This window comes from Myodes glareolus, chromosome 4 (assembly GCF_982192425.1).
Source record: "Myodes glareolus chromosome 4, mMyoGla1.1, whole genome shotgun sequence".
In the NCBI taxonomy this organism is placed as follows: Eukaryota; Metazoa; Chordata; class Mammalia; order Rodentia; family Cricetidae; genus Myodes; species Myodes glareolus.
In genome coordinates, this window is record NC_142029.1 from 60875100 (window position 1) to 60892936 (window position 17837).

The 17837-nt window shown below is 47.4% G+C and overlaps 1 protein-coding gene across 1 annotated transcript in view; it reads right to left on the reverse strand.

Annotated features, from left to right (window-relative positions):
* The window catches only part of Ephb1 (EPH receptor B1), a 439224-nt gene that overhangs the window by 293388 nt on the left and 127999 nt on the right, over positions 1-17837 (reverse strand). The window contains exon 2 of the mRNA XM_085689627.2: positions 13098-13162. Coding sequence (XP_085545753.1) covers positions 13098-13162 — 65 coding nt within the window. The remainder of the gene's footprint in view (positions 1-13097; positions 13163-17837) is intronic.

A 17837-nucleotide genomic window follows, 5' to 3' on the forward strand; every position in this document is an offset into this window, starting at 1 on the left:
AGGCAACATCTCCCCAATGGCTCCCCTGTGGGCCTGAGCACCAGCTCACCTCCCAATGTGCTTAATTTACCTCCCAGATGTGCCGGGCTGGGAGGAGATGAATGGTCCTCCCCCCACATCGCCACAACCCATGTAGTGTACAGAAAAGAAGGGTGGCTCACAGAACCCTGTTGCTTTACGGCCGACATCTTGAAAGAACTTCATGGTGCCCATTGCATGGTACAAAACAGAATTCTCGAAACCCCACTCTCTGGAGGGCACGAGACTTTCAAAGGAGTAAGGGGCATAATTAGACTGTGGAGAACATGTGTGTGAGGCTACCCAATACAGTCTCTAATTTTTAGTCTAAAAGCAAGATTCCATGAGACCCTTTTGAAGCAGCTGGCTCACCTCCACTCACAGCTGCCTCTCTGCCTCTGTCTCCCCATGTCCTCTCTAATAGCACTTAATGCTAGGTGACTTTGCCATAAGACTTTTCCAGAGGGTGACATGCACAAATGTCTCTTCACAATGCATCAAAGAAATGCTTCTGCCCGAGTCCAGCTTGGTGAACCAATGAGTTGATTGTGTTACTTCCAGAAGTATGAGTGAGGTAACGGTTAAAGGAACATGGATGCCTCAAAATCATCTACGTCACCCCACTGCTGGATGGTGTAGAAATGAGGAGGTGAGAGAGAAGGTTCCAAGGGAGTACCCTTGTACAGAAAGGCACTGAGGCCCTGACCAACAGGAAACCATGGCAAATTCCCCACAGCAAGTACCTAGTGTTTGCCCAGAAAACCAGGATACCAGCATGGCTCCAAGAGCAAAGAGTCAGGAAAACTAGGAGATGGGGCTGGGAGCGTGGCCTAGTGAGACCTGCCTCTGCGGTACTGCTCAGCCCAGAACCGGTGAGGGGGGATGGTGACCGGGAGGGGGTGTCCACCAGCTCTGACCTCAGCCAGACCCATCTGGTTGATCAGAGTCAAATCTTTAAACCTCTCCAAACCAGTTTCCTCTTTCGTAGCACAGCTAAGCGAAAAGTGCCTAGTCTGTGAGATGACCGTGAGGATTAAATAGGATTTACAGATGACGTGCTTAAAAACCCAAGCCACAGTCTTCCAGAGTTGGTCAGTATGGAGGCCAGTCCTCTGGCGAGACCTGCATGGTGGACTTGGTGGCCCTAGGCAGTGTGTGATCTGTAGCTTTCTCCTGTCTACCTGACTGTCTGTCCTTGTGCTTCCACGATCATTACCATCATATGTGTGTGCACACATGTGTACGTGCTTACGAAGCTCGGTGCAGGTACAGTTGGGAGTGCTGGTTTGGGCCCTCCCTCACTGAGGGCAAGTGAGGGGTCACTCTTTTTCCCTACTCTGGATTAGAGAGAGCTCCCTCGCTGCTCAGAGAACCCTGCTATGGGAGCCACCACATTCCCAGGAGGCTCCAGGTACAGCTGACTGACAGGCATCTTTATGTAGCCCGACACATTTCAGGCCCCACGATCCGCCAGCACATCAGGGACAGCACTGACACTGCAGGCCTGTGCCTTGGGAGGGAGGAGCATCTGGTCCACACAGCCCCAGGCCACTGGAAGCGCCACCAGGCAGCAGCATGGTGTACCAGACCCTGCCTGGAGTGGGGTCCCTAGCCATTATGACAGCTGCTGCTGCTGTTGACACCGCAACAGTGACAAATTCATCCTTCTGACAGGATCCTTTTAAATAATTCACGGGGAGCTGGAGATTAAGACACTGTTTCTCTCTGTCTCTGTTGAGATTTAAAATACCTCCAACTGGGGGATTTAAAGAGAATATAATGGCCTGGCCCTCTAGGGTCTACCCTCCCCCATTTCCTCCTCTTTCCCATTTCCCAAACTCATCCCCCACCCCACCAGCCAGCCCTATAACAAGAAGGTCCAGAAAACAAGAAAGAAAGAAAAAAAAAAAAAAAAGGGAGGGGAGCCAGTGCTTGGCTGGTCACTATGGCAACGGTGGCAGGGTATTCAGCTACTATTATCCCAGTACCTCACACATGTGATTATCTTAAGCTGTCTATTGAATGTGGCTCGCACTGCTGCCCAACACGGCCTTGTTCGACAAGGCAGGGGCGGGAGCTGCAGGCCCCAGGCCCCAGCTGCCTAATAGAGCTTGGCTCAGCCCCTGGTGCCACTGATGGAGGGCACAGAGTTAGCCCTGGAGAGACTAGTGGCATTTCCCTTCAGCTTGGGGGGATCACTGCTCAGAATGCCTAGCAGAGGCCAACCAGAAGCTGTTCCATCACACTGGGTCATAGGCTGAGAAAATGGGCTCCTCATTCTGTTAGCTCACAGCTCATGGGCCATGCTGGCTACAACCAGCTGGAACCATCCTGGAGACAAGAGAGCCAGCCATGGAAGCAAGGAGTGGCTCCTGGCTTCATTCCCATTCTCAGAGAACAAGCGAAGTTCAGCTGGCCTGGGAAGAAGGATGCCTCCCTTCTGGTCCGCTGCCCCCTCCCCAACTGGATGGGGAGTGTGGCCACCTCCTATAACCTGCTTTGGGGGACTCTTTTTCCTGTGGCGGCTGGAGCTTGGTGCCAGGATGCCTGTGGAGGACTCTGATGCCTACTGAGAAACATGACCTCATTCCTTTGCTCCCTGGACTCTAGACTTAGGTGCCTTGATCCACTAACATTCCTTGAATGACAAGATCACTCATCAGTAACCACTGAACACATCCTACCTTTTCTAGTGTCTCTTTGAATATTCAGGTCCCAGGCTGAGCCCAGGCTGGTATCACGCAGTGTGCATGGTGGCACACTAGTATCACCCATGGCATGTACTTAGCCCACTCGGAATATATAAGATCAGCCTTAACCTTTCCTCCACCTGCAGCTCCATGTGACTAACCACAAACAGGTCCTAGGAACTTTAAGATTGCCCAGTGTGTCACCCCGGCTCATTGTTGCGTAATGAATTAATTGTCTGTACCTAAATGCAAACACAAGTCATTATCATTGGTCAAGTAGGAGTCAAAGCAGAGCTCTCAGCCAGCAAGACAAGTCTGAATCCTTACTCTATCCAACATCACATTGACTGCTTTGTCCTTTGTGACACCAGGACATGGCTGATATTTCCTTTTCCATCATGATGAGTCAGGGTCAAGTGCATAGAGATAAGATGCACCACACTGGTGGGACACACACACACACACACACACACACACACACACACACACACAGCTCAAGTGCAGGAGGAACTCATTGAATAGAACCAACACCCAAACCACCAAATAGAAGAAAGTACTCACAAAGATCCCCTCATACCCCTCCCTTTCGTAGTGTTCTCACTTCTGAATAATTACCAAGACTTGGGGGATGGAAAGGGGCCCAAGAAAGACCCTGCATCATTGCCTAGATCCTCCCATCTCCAGATACCACCTGTATATTCTTGGATTTCTGACCAGGACTCACATGACCTATGAGTGAGGCTCCCCACTTCATGCTCTATCTTCTAGACTTACTATCTTTCACCCTTAAACTTTCATATCACAAATCACCTGCTCCAGCAGTCCCTTTCAAGCTTGTTTAAAAGAAAGAAAGAGAGAGAGAGAGACGGACAGACAGAAAGGAAGGAAGGAAGGAAGGAGAGAGAGAGAGAGAAAGAAAGGAAGAAAGAAAGACAGACAGACAAACAGACTCATCAGGCACTTTCCAGGAGTACTCTGGGCTGTGGCTGCAGCCTCCTGTCTCCCTGTGTAGAGTATTAGGAAACACTGGCCTCTGTTCACTGTCTTCCTGCCCTCTGCTTCCTTAGTCATCTATGTCCCCTCTTCGTAGTGGAACAAGAGTGAGCTCTGTGCTCAGACAGTCATGGGCTAAGACTCAGTGCTGTGACTTTGAGTAATGGCTCTGAGATTTAATGACACTACTGAAAAATAGAAGAAATATCACGTACCTTCAGGGCCCCAGTAAGAGTCAGTGAGATGATACTTGTCATCCTGGAACCTGGTACACCAGGCCAGTGTTTGACTCAGGGTGACCAGTAATGGGAGAAGTTCATTGAAATCCTGCTGTCAACAGCAGGGTGTGTTCTCTGGCCCTCCAATAGAAAAAAATGGCCTAATAGAAATGCCAAAACGTTTATCTTGTTCCTACCCTAATCCCACCCAAGCTAAGGCCCTCTAAAGAGAGTCAGTGTCGCCACTGGCACTAGGCACTAGTCAAAGCAACCAGTATTGCCCTCAGCATTGTAGTTTAAAAAAAAAAAGGTAAACAAATTAAATCCTCCCTGTCACTCTGTATATAAACTTTTAAATTGCCTAGGTTATAAATGTAGAATATGGGCCCAGAGAAGTTAAAGACCTCAGCAGAAAATAGAAACACTTCCAGAACATCAGCTTCCAAATCCTGAGTTTGCCCCTCTATAAATATGGTGGGTGATAATGAAAGTATTGCTTCATCAGGGAGCTGCTCCATTTCTGCAGAGATCCATACTCCCTAGGGTTGGGCACAGAGTCTTTACTTTCTTCTGATGACCTAGACATTCCCTTTGCTTCTTTTCTTCTGACCATCTTCTCTGGGCATGCACAAGCACCATGTGTGTGTATGTGTGTATCTGTGTGACTGTGTATGTCTGCATGTGTGTGTCTGTGTGTCAGTCTGTGCATATGTGTATCTTTGTGTGTGTGTGCAGGCACAAGTGCATGTTTTTGTGTATTCAGTTTATGTACATATTCATGTTTGTGTACACACGTGCATATGTAAGAGTATGCACATGTGCATGTATGTAGAGGCCAAATGTTGATACCGAGTGCTTTCCTCAATTGTTTTACACCTTATCTACTGAGACAGGAGCCCTCTCACAATCTGGAGCTCACTGATTTGACTGGACCAATGGGCCAGAAAGCCATGTGGGTATCCCTGTCTCTACCTCCTCAGCACTGGGATAATCAACTTTTTGCAAGGGTGTTACAGATCCAAACTCATACCTTCATGTGTGTGCATCAGGAACTTTGTCAACTGAGCCATCACTCTGACCCCTTCTCTGACATCCTAAGTCAGCCTCACCTTGCTTCTGATGCTCGCCCTTCACTCAGGCTTCCTAGCTGAGTACTATGAATCCTGGAGGAAAGAGCTGGTCGACACTACTCCATTTGGTGCCAAGATTCAGGAAGCCTGCTTTCTTTCACAATCCAAAGAACTCCTTGCCCTTAACTCAGGGAAGAGCTGTCAATGCCATTTTCAGAAGAGTTTCAGGGTTGGGACAATTTTCCCATGGAAGGGTTGAGAGAAGACAAAAGACATCTATCAGTTCCAGTCAACATGGGTTATGCCTATTAGGGTGCAAACGAGCTGGATCTGGCCTGTGTGCTCCAACCTGAGCTGGAACCTGACTGTCACAGGTGAGCCACTGAGGCAATTGTTTTTTTCTGGGGCATGTCTTCTCCGAAAAGGGAGAGGTGAGTTTGAGTGACCTCTGGAGGTTTTGGACAGACCTAATACAATAGGCTGTTGGATGCATCTGTGAGTCACTTCTAAAGTAAAGAAAGGAACTTAGTGTGACATCAAGACTCTGGAAAGCCACAACTCCCAAGGTTCCTTTTTCCAGTAAACTAGAAATAAGATTCTTTCAACCTCGACCACACCCACCACATTACACACACACACACACACACACACACACACACACACACTCACACTCCTCCCTCGAGGCTCCATCTAGTGCCCACCAACCTTCCTGCCTCACCAGGCCTTTTGGCCTCTTCCTTCTGAGAGCAGATTCTGAATGTCCTAGAGCTCCAGTGGCCCATCTCCCACAGGAGGCTCCACCTCCTGGCTCGAGTCCTGAGCCCCCCACGCCTTTATCTGTCACTGTCTCTGTCAGGCAGGTGATTTTAAACTTCCATTCCTAAAAGACGCATATTATATAAAAAAATGTTTTAAGTGCCTCGGGTGTTTTGCTCCTCATTGCTTCATAAAAGTGACATTAATAGCCAGGGAAGAGCTCGGCTGAGAGCAATTAGGGAGGATGTTTCAGGTATGAAAGCTGTTTTGAGCCTGCTAATGTTTCCTAATTACAGGCCTTTTGGTAGAGAGAGAAAAAGATAAAGAGTGGGTGGGAGACCTAGGGTGGGGGGCCCTGACTTAGCTCAGTGGTTTACCTGAAGAGGGAAGGGGAGGAGGGAGGAGGAAGGAGAGATCAGGGGGTCAGAGGCCACCAGCAGGGGGGCTGGCCTCTCTTGGCTGAGAAAGCCACACTAATTCCTGGGTAACAGCTAAGGAAAGAGTTCCATTCATGGCTCATACTGTGAGAAAAATAAAACCTTTCACGCACCGTGCCTGAATTCCTGGACGTCATGGGCGACTCGGCTTGAGCCTTCCACACTTCACATCTGTGGTTTGTCCTAAGCAGGCTTCTCATTAGTTGTGCCACAGGGGATCAGTCTACCAGAGGTCAAAGGGCGACCGGGACACCTTTTAGCCATGTGATCTAAGGTAATTTATCAGTTGCTCCCCATTTTAGTTTCCTCACCAGTAAGATGGAGCCTGGGAAAGCCCAGTCGTTGGTTCAGGCAGGCCTCTTCTGCTTTGTTTGTCTGTTTTTCATTTTTATTTGTCATCTAATAGCCTGTCTGGAATTTATACCCTGATTCCCCCTGGAAAGCTGATTCCTCATTCCCTTCGGTCCCTGGGCTTCTGCTGGGCCTAAGTCCGCACACAGCAGACACAGGCTGTGTGTGCGCAATGAGGACTCTGTCTGAGGGTGGGTACAGAATCCAAGCCCACTCAGTCGGACCCAAGTAGAACAAATGCCAGGGCTTGTGCTTGAGGGCCCAGCAGCAGGTGTTTCCTTTTTCCTGGCATAAAGATGGACAATGTGGAAGGGAAGGAGGTGCTGTAGACCCACACCCAACACTGTGAGAAAGAGGAGCTGCATCACCGATACCCAATACTGTGGGAGACCAAACAGGAGAAAGAGTTGGAGAGATAGAAAAGGAAGAATAGAGGATACAGGTGGGGGTGGGGTGTTGAGGGGAGTCAGCTCACCCCTAGGATCTAGACTGGCCCAACCTGTAGCCTCATGCCACCTGGCCCACCCAAGCCACGAGCCAGGCTGCTTCCTCCAAGGCTGGTTTGTGCTTTTCTGTCAATGGCCACCAAAAGTCCTGAGGAAGGCGAAGTACATGTTGCAAGTAGCTACCAGAATCCAGTCACCAGGCTATAAGCTCTCAGACCGGCACACAGTATGAGAAAGCACAGCCGGCCGCTTCCTCTGCCCTCCTGCTCCTGGCATGACTCCAAAGCCAAACAGGGGAAGTTCCATTCACAAAACCCTTTTCTCACCCAGTTAAATCTCACTTGGATCTACCCCTAACTCAGCTCGGGGCGTTTCTGTCCTAATTAGCAGGATTGAGTCATCAAAGGAAGAGGAGACTAGCTTGAGCCCTCCAGAGGGCTGAGAACCAGCTAGTGCTTCCTACGGAGGTGCCAACGAGAACCTCCTCTGTATCCTGTGTGATGCTGTTACTCCACAGAGCAGAGGAGCGGAGGGAGTCTAAAGGGCAGGCCCTGGTCACATAAACAGGGACCAGCCACGTGGGGATGTGAGCAGAGATCTGATGTCGCGGCCCAGGCCTAGGCTGCTGCTCCTCGGGCCTGTCATTCACCAGCCCAGGAAAATCGGGATTGATTTTCTTTGGCTTAGAAGAGACAGTCAGTTACTGGAGGAGCTTTCTCTCCTGAGTGTACTTTCCTTACTCCCAGGAAAGGCAGCTGTCAATGGTGCCTTGAAGGCCTGAGGATGGAGGACACAGCCAGGGCTGCCAAGTGACCCAGACAGTTCACATCTGGACAACCAGAAAAGCCTCACCGCTGCCTGCCGCTTGTGCAGGGAGTTAATGGCCAGATAGAGACTTTCGGGCAGGACTCTTCCCTGTCTCAGCAGCTGGTTCTAAGAGTTTAGCACTTATCAGTTCAATAATCCTCCTAGCACACCACAGAACTGCCTAGAGAGGCCTGAGTAAAACTCATTTAACTTCACCTGTCCATACATAGACACATATACACACAAGCATGTATATCTACACAGACATATAACACATAAAAATATGTGCACATTCAGATACATACATATTGATATACGTATAGAAATGTAAAGGCATACAAATGTATACATATAAATATGCACATATACACAGATATATACCAAGACACACAAATGTATACAAACATAAACATGCATATGCATGCATATAAATTATATGCACAAACACAGGCACATGTAGGTGCATACATACACACATACATTCAAATATACCCACATAAAATATATATACGTGTGTATGTATATATTTATATGCATGTAGATTCTAAACACAGAAAACACACAGGAGCCTGTTCACTCAAACTGTGGGCTTGCCAGGCTTGATTCTGGATCCCTTTGCAATTCTCCTCTAGCAAGCCTTGGTGAAGAATGGCTAGTATTAAAATAGTCAACTCCACATGCCACTGGCTGTGAAGGTGATTCCGAGAGGCAGCATGGATGCATATGGAGTCTGGAAGCACACAAAGCTGTCTTTGAAGATGAGAACTTTATAGATGTCCGCTCCGGGAGACTCACATCATAGACACAGAAACTGACACAAAGGAAGGCCATCCATGGCTCAGGTGCAATAGTAGGTGAGCTCGGCGCGAGCTCTTTGAGAGTAAAGGAACTTTGGGTTTAGATTTCCAACAAGGAAATTGAATATGCCTGACTCTCAGAGGGACCCAGACTTGCCTCTAACCCATTCCAGTGGGAGTTTGAAAAGACAGACACCTTCTGGGTGTCCATTATCCTCTATTGGGCTCATCTCCGAGGAAGTGCTGCTTGCATTGCTAACTAGCTCTTTAATGGCACTTAGATATTGCAAGGCCTAGAACTAACTCTTTGTCGGACTATAATGAACCTGCCCTGGGCATCTCTTGGTTTAGAGCACTGGGTTACAGATGCAAAGAGGTATTAGTTATTTGGCTGACAGACATTCCTGGTGCCTGTGCCCTGCTAGGCTGGCACCAGGGACGTGGAACTGCAGCAGACTCATCCTCTGGGACTTGAAAACATGGACAATGATGCCCAGGGTCACGGAGGAAGGCAAGAATGGGAAGTGTCGGGCAGCACCTAAAAACAGGACTATCGGGGAGCACGTGTCCATAAAGGCCACCATTTATAGTGCAGCAATCACCCCAGACTCTCTGAACTCACTACTGCCCAGAGGTCCTACACTGTGGAGGGCTGGCAGGACAAGGATGGACCCCGTCTAAGATGGGGGTTCCTGGAGAACCTCACTGGGATGCCCTCACATGGAAACTCAGCACCTACCTAGCTTTGTTCATTTATAATGTGATTTTTACTTTTTCCCTCTGTTCACTGGGTAGCGTGTGGTTTTGATTAAACCAAGAGGCTTATGTTAAAGGCAAGTGCTTAATTACCAAGCAGTATTTCGAATTTGGGCATAAATATGTTCTGATTTTGACATGTAATATTACAATCAACTTTCTAACAACAAACTGAAAATGGCTTGTGGGCTAGGTATGGGTGGTTAGCCAAGCCCAGATCAGGTTGTTCTCAAGCACAGCGGCAGAGGTTTATGGACAGCCACATAAACTGAAGAGTAGACGCTTAGGCTCTCTCTGTGGAGCCCAAGCTGACCATGTGGTGGGTACAGCACCTGTAACAGTGCCAGCTGTGTCTCTTCTTGGGGAGCATGGAGCAGTTCCTTCTTAAGACAGAGCAAACCTAACTCAAAGTTCCCTCCAGGCTCACCTCACGACACCACCCAGTTCCCTTCCCCAGCTTGATTAATTGATGGCTTACTAAATTAGCTCTTACTATAGAGAGATAGTTCAAGACCTGTGTCTTTTCCACTGGATTCTAGATAGATAGGAATCACTACCACGTCTTTTCAGCTTCTCAAGGGACCTAAGCTCCTCTGGATCTGAAGTTTATCTTCTGCCCCAGCCCTCAACTGGGACTTCTCATTACCTCTAAGGGCTGTGCCTTAAATCTTACCCCTGACACAAGGCCACAGCTTCTGGTCCCGCTCTGGCCTCGGATGTGTCTACACACCTGTTCTACAGTCTCACCAGGACTCCCTCTGGTCAACACAGTCAGTCCATAAGATGCCAACAGCCTCTCGCTGGGCTCAGCTCCTCCATCCTTCAATCTCACCCTTACACCTGCACAATGTAACTCTGGGTACATCCACTGCCATCTCTCCTCCAGGTAGAGTCAGGGAGGAAACAGCGACCCTGTAGACTGGCCCACCACATATGCATGGCTGGTCTTCACTCACAGCGTGGCCCTAGCCTCAGCCACATTCCTGTTGAGCTTGCCTCGCCTCTCTCCAACAGTCAGTGGCAGTTCGTGTAAATGCTCTCCACCTCCTAAAATTTCATGCTCAAGATTAACCAACTTCATTTCATTGTCAGATGCTTCAATCCCAGTCTCAGGCAACAGGGAGAAAGTTAGGATAGACTCCATTCCATGGCTTCCTTCACCAACCTAGAGCACACGAACCTCTCCAGATACCTTTTGATCTCTGTCTTTGCATTTTAACAGAATTAAGAATTGCTTCCTTAAAAGGTAAATGTGTCCCCAGTATTTCTGGTTCTCTATGTCCCACACTGTCTTCATCCCCTCCCCTCTATTGCCACAGTCTCCCTCACTTTACTTCCTCCTAACTTAGACTGTTTAATCACTGCTTCCTCTGTGGTAACGTAGAGAGACAGAAAAGCTACAGTGGTGTTGGATGTCACTGTGAAACCCCCCTGACACCTAGAAGATCTGTGATGGAGCAGGGAAGGGTCCAGCAGAGCTGGCATACAGAGAAGGTGTCCCTGAGGATGGGCCAAATGAACAGAGTAATGTGACGGAAGAGTGGGGGATTGCTCTTGTTCTCACACCTTTGCTCGGTACTAAGGTGGTTGTAACCCTATACATGTGGCTGAGAAGGCGGTAAGCCCTATTTATGCTGTGTTGAGATGGACAGTCCCTGAGAATCCAAGGCAAGGTGCGAAGTTGGATATGGAAACAGTGGGTGAGTTATCAGCACTAGCAGCCTCTACTCAGGATGACAACAGAGAGAGGAGAGAAAAGACCACAGGATGGAAGCATAGTCTTTAAGATAACCCTCTCAACTGAGACCAGGGACCAGCCTGAGCATCCCACTGATTGTTCTAAGCCAGACAAGTTCAGCAGGTTCTTGGAGCATCAGTTGACTACTTATTGGGTTGTAGAATCCCTGTAAGAAAAGTGCCACCATGTTAGGAACAAGTGGGAGGGGCAGACCATGAGCAACTAGACAGCTGCCATCTCTAAAGGGCATCACTTGACTTTGAACGTCTCCCTCAAGGAACATCTTCCTCGGAAAAGATGGAACGTTTAAGAAGACAGATGTTGTGTACAAGAGGAAAGGGAGAGAAACACAAATCAGGGGAAGGACATTTACAAATCGTGTATGGTCTTTATAAGCACATGCAAGCCAGCCAAAACTAATGAGATCTGAGAAAGGGAACAAGATTGGGATATCCAGGCATCTTATATTGGTCATCTCATCAGCTTTGTGTGAAGTACTATTTGGAGCAGACTGGTTTCCCCTGGTTGCCCACAGTATCTCTATCAGTATTTGAACCTGTCCAGCTGGGTCTTTTGTTAGGTCCTATCTCACTCTTTTGGGGATTACTAGCTTCATCCTGACCGAAGGCACGGTATTTATGCCGGGTAATGCAACCTGCAAATGCAGGGGTTGGGGTCAGGGGTGGAAGTGAGAGCCCTGAAGAGCACCATTGACCTACTACCTGAGGAGGTCTTAGCATAAGGTGAGGATCTGTTATGCTGAAAATCTGCCATGAAACATACATGTTACCAAACACAGGAACAGAGAAAGCCAAGGGCAGGTGAGGAAGCCTAGGGCCGCCCTGCTCTACCTGACTTCACTTCTTGAATGGAAAGAAGATTCTCCTCATTCCCCAGCACTCTCCTTTTATCATTAAGCCCCAGATAAAGCCAATCACTGTGGGCATCTTCTCTATCTCCTCTGTCTCACTGTGGTCCATCATTGCTGATCCCCCACTTCTTCACTCTTCTCAAAGGGCTCTGTGAGTGGAGCATTTAAATCTGATTCTTCTCATGCACCCAAAGAAGCTGAAGGAGCCACCCCATGCCTTCCTTCCAGCAGTTCTCCACAGTCTTATCAACAGTGTGGCCCTTTTACTCTGTTGCTCAGATCTCTCCATATCCTGCAAGATTAAAAACTCAAGGACCTTCTGACTGTGCTGTGTTCTTTTCTGCCCCACCTCATCCTGACACTCCCCCACACACTGCTGTGGTCCACACACAGACTTGTGCCGCCTCCGCGTGTCTTTTCATCACCCACCATTTGACCAGCTGCCCCTTCTACCTAGAACATCTTCCCCAGCACTTCCTGCCCTACCTGTTAAACTGTACCCCGCCCCAATCCAGTTCACACGAACCTTTTCTTTGTGAAGAGGTTCTCACTCCCCCACCCCTGGGTTCCTCATTCCCAGCTCTGTGTCATGTATGTCCACTGGTCTCTCCAGTGTCACACAGAAGAGATGCGCCCTAACTTACCCATGAACATGGTTGTCTTTCCCAGGAGATCATGAGCATCACAAAGCTATTCATTATAGCTCTAGGGTCTGGCCAGGTACATGTACACTGACCAAATCAATTAAGGTTGTGTCTCTAAAGCAAGCTCCCGGTGCAAGTCAGCCTCAGCACTTTTGACCACCAGCCCCTTCCTCATGCCCGTGGTCTCTGTGCAGCTCTGTGGACACTGCTGATCTCCAATGTGTTACAATGGCATTAGTGTTAATGCCCACTTCTGATACATCTACAGTCTGCATTGCCCAGGAGCTAGCTGTCTGAAAAGACTGGGTCACAAGATGCTCTGCACCACACACAAGGGAACAGATCTGAGAGCCCTTGGTGCTGCCTCTGGATAGGTAGTACGCCCAGCATTCCCTCTGTGCACTGCTCCCCACATGTATGGCTTTAGGAAAGCCCTGCACTTCCCAGCCACCCTATGGACTCAAGATCTCTCTGCAGGACTGAAGGATGCTGGTCTGATACTTACCCCAGAGGCAGGATTGGCCGTCCATCCCAACTCTGCAGTGGCTGTCCTTGTGTCCATCAATGTTTCTGCAAATCAGAAAAAGAACAGTGCATGAAGCTATGTGTGATCATAGCTGGTGCCAGAAATATCCTTGGGTTATCTTCACACTCAGGCTCTTTGGTGACAACCAAGACACAGTGAGGGAACAGAGTTTGCTGAAATCCACTGCAGACCTCATGTTCGCTCCAGGACTCCTCAGTTAGCGGTGTGTCAGGACCCATCTTTGCACTCACATCTCTAACCCCCACATCCAGCATCTACCCACATCACACCTCTCTACCCAGGGACTTTCTCAGGGTCGTGCTGACCCAGTAGCCAAACTCCATGCCTTCCTCTAGCCTTGCTGGGTCCTCTGTGTATCCTCCTCCGTACCTGACTGCTTCTCCAGCCTCTCTTCTCAACTCCAAAATCCCCCTGCCTCCTCCCTGTTGTTACCTTTAGACGGCAATTCCCAGACACCAACTGCTCCCCTAAATCTCTACCTTCCCACAAGTCCCTTTGCCCTGGGACAGACATATGCCCACCCTCTCTTCCCCAATAACCTGACAAGGGCTTAGGAAATTTGACAAAGGGCAGGTCCAAAGCAGGGATGTACTATGTTTTAACCCTAGCACAAGTGCAGGTGAACATTTCTTTATTCCCTGTTGACCTTCTTAATCTCTGGCTCATAACCCACTCTGTTCTGCACCTAGGCAATGGTTGATCCATTATCATTATGAAGCAAAAACCATTGTCTTTACATTCACAGAAATTGAATTATATACTATGTACTGCTTTTATCTGGCTGCTTTCAGGATAACAATTTTAAGATGTACTCAGATTTTGAGAATACAATAATTTTTTACTTTGTTGTTATTTTTGCTGGTATTGGGGTTGGGAGAACTTTTTTGAGCTAGGGTCTTGTGATGTGGTCCAAGTTGACCTTGAATTCCAAATTCTCCCCACTCCAACTCACGAATGCTTAGAGAACAAGCATGTATCACCACACTCAGATGCATCATTTCTTTATGCAAAGTGGAATCTCATTTTATGAATGTATCTCAATTTGTTCACATATTTATTCTTTTCCAGGTTGGAACTATTGCATGAGAGTAGGAATCCTTCCAAATCTTCACCAACATTGCATACTGTGCCTTCTTCATGGCTCAATAGTATCCTAGCATACACACACACACACACGCACACACAGACATATATATATATATATATACATACATACATGCATCATACATACATGCATGCATACATATACACCACATTCTCAACTTCAGTGGCAGTGTTGGTTGATTCCACATTTTGGCTCTTATGAATAATGCTGTAATAAACACAGGCATGAAGTTTCTCTTTAATACAATGGTTCCATTCCTTTTTAGATATGTATTCAGACCTGAGATTACTGAACAATGTAGTAATCATAGTTCAGTGTATGTTTGGACTGAGCACACGTTTGTATGAGTCTCCACATGTGCATGGGTACATATGTACACATATGTGTGTGGAAGCCAAAGTTTGACATCACAAATCTCCCTTGTTCTCTTGTCGGTCTGAGAAGTGGGGATTTAGCTTCATTCTTCTGCACGTGTATATCCAGCTTTGACAGATCCATTTATTGAGGAGACTGTCATTTCTCCAATATATGATCTCGAAGCACTTGTCAATAGTTAACTGTCTTATACTATGCTCTTTTGATTACTATAGCTTTGTGGTATGTTTTGAAGTCACACATTATGACGCCTCCAACTTCATTCTTTTTGTATCACACTGCTTTAAATATCCTGAATCATGTCTCGTTTCATAAGAATTTTGCAGTTGTCTTTTCTAGCTCTATAGAGAATGTCATTGGTATTTTGATGGAAACTACATTGAGCTTGTGAACTGACAAAGGTATTGTGGCCTTCCAATCGCTGAGCAGGAGATGTCTTTCTGTTTTATGTGATTCTATGATTTCTATGTTTTTGGAAGAACCAGTCTGGTGATGATGTGAATTCTATCATCTCTGCTTGTCTGAAGACATCTTTTTTCTTTTCTTCAATTTCAAAGGTAAACATTGCTGGGTATAATATTCTTGGCTGGCCAATTGTTATATCTTTTTGAACTTTGAATAGACCATATCATTCCCTCTTAGCCTACAAGGATTTTGCAAAGAAAGTCTGCTGCTTGTTAGTCTGCTGGGGCAGGGTGGGGGAGCTCTTAAATATGATCTGATGGTTCTCACTGTGTTTAGAATTCTGTCTTGGAATTTTCATAGTTCGTGACTAAGCATCATAGAGAAGGCCTTTGTAGGTCAAATCCACCTGAGATTTTCTGGGCTTTCTGGACATGGATGTCTGCATCTCTCCCAAGGCCAGGGACACTGGCTACTTTCTTGAACATTGATAATTCTAAAATAATTTGTACAATGCTGCTTCAAAAGTCCTAACCCTCCAGGCACCCCTGCCCCTTTTTTGTGACCTGGGATGCTTCAAAAGACTCAGCTTCCGGTTCAGTAAGCCTTTCTTCTTGCTGATGGAGTCTGTCGATGAGGCTCTTAACTCTGTTTTATATTTGACTTCCCAAGTTCTTCAGCTCCAGGCTTTAATTCTTTCCCACAGTCTCTATGCACTCCTACTGCATTTCTCAGTCATGTTCTAAGTTGTTTTCTTAAACCTTCACTGACTCATCTGTTTGTGCTCTCTTGATTCTCAGTGCATGTCCCTGGAATCATTATTTTGAATCACATGAGGAGCATCTCATTGTTTTCCTTTTCTTTAGGGTCTTCTGCTACAGAGTAGTGAACTCCTCTGGAGACATTGTACCCCTGCGCTTTTTCATCTTTACTGTGTCTCTACATTGATGTTTGCACAGCCCAAAGATTATGTGTCTCCTCCAATTGAAGGGCAGCCTTCGTATGAACACCTTTCAGCTGAAGATGTTTCTTAGTGCAGTCCTCTGGTAGACTCAGTTGGATTTAGTTCCAGGTTAGTGTCACAGCTCAGTCTCTATAGAGATTCTTTGGCTAGAATCAATAGCTTTTAAGATGGTGCATGTGACAGCAGGGCCCGTCTGATTTCAGATTGTGTGGGAGCAGGGACATTCTAGCAGCCAAGTGGATGCAGTGATTGGTGCATAGAGCGGTGGCGGTAGGGACACCTGCTACATAGACACTTCTGAAGAGAACAGCAATGCCGGAGATGCAGAATTTAGTAGCTGATTGCTTAGGATGAGCACCTCTGTTGCTGGTGGTCTCCTATAATGGCAATGGTGGCACTGGGAATGTAGAGAGCATGGGGAATGTGTCCCTAAACCTCATTGGGGTGACCACTGCTGGCAGTAGAGATCCAATGAGGCATGTCATTGGGTCTCTCAGTGATGTACTCTTGAGGCACTAGGGAACAGGGGAACCACAGGAAGAAGCTGCCAGCAGCAGTGAATGGGATGGAAAGGCGCAGGTCCCAGAAGGCAAGGGCTTTGTTTCTTTTGGGTCTTGGGGCTTGCACCACAAACTGTGCTGAACCACCTGTCCCTGTTGTACAGGGAACTACATGGGCTTGTTTGCTGGAATCACAGGTGTACAGGTAGGTGTAGTTGGGTTCTTGAAGCTTTGGGGCATTGTACAAGTTTGGGAGAATGTTTGCAGGGCATCCAGGATGGGCATAGACAGAAGTTTACACTCACATTGGGGAGAGGCATATGGATTCCTACAGCAGCTCTGTCCTCAAGAGGACACCACTTGCATCATTCTAGTACTCAAAGGAAGAGGAAGAGGAGGAGATGATGTAGGCTCTTCTCTGAGAAATGCTATGGTGCAGACTCCAGGCAGCAGTCTCAACTTAGCCCCAGCCTGTCTTGACCATGGAATTCCCTTGTAAGTAGACTGTGATTGTCCCCAAAAATGTGGTTCTGCCATTTCCCCCCAAAAATGGTCATCCCCCAGCCAGGGGTTCAGGGTCCTGGTTCCTGCTGCTCTTTGCCCTTCTTGGAGCAGCTATCCCAGGTCTCTGTCTCACAGGGCTCGCATCACTCCCTCCACAGCTACTTCACTGCACTGGCTCCTGACTGGGGAGGCAAGCACTGCCCACCTCTGTCCAGCCGTCCTGGGGTCTCCTCAGAGTCCTTTGTATGTTCTGGACTCTGATTCTTTTTCAGACACACATCATAAATATTTAGTCTCAATTGGGCACTTGTCTTTCATTTTCTTAGCAGTGTCTTTTCAAAGGTTCAAAATTTTAATTTGGACAAATCCCAACTTATCATTCGTCAAGATTTTCTTCCATAGTCTACTACCCTACATGAGAATTCTTTGTCCAGACCAAAGGTAAAAAGGTTTTTTTCACCTAAATACATTCTGATTCATTTTTAGTTAAATTCTTGGATACATCATAGAAAGTATCAGTCAATGTACTTTCCTTAGGTGGTCATCAAATTGTTCCAGAGGTACAATTTTTCCCTATGACATAAGGCTTTGCTTTGTTGCTCAGGCTGGCCCAGAACTCCTGAGCTCAAGTGATCCTTATGCCTCAGCCTCCTGAATAGCTGAGATGATGGGTATGTGGTCCAACACCCCACCTGAGTGATGTCTTTGACGATAAACACACGCTGGTAGAGGTATCTTACTCATTCAGATTCCCCAGAGTGTGTACATATCAACAGGGCAGTACAGCTCACCTCAGCTGCAGAGATGCTGGGACTATGTGCAGAAGTGTAGAAAATACAGGGGGGCAG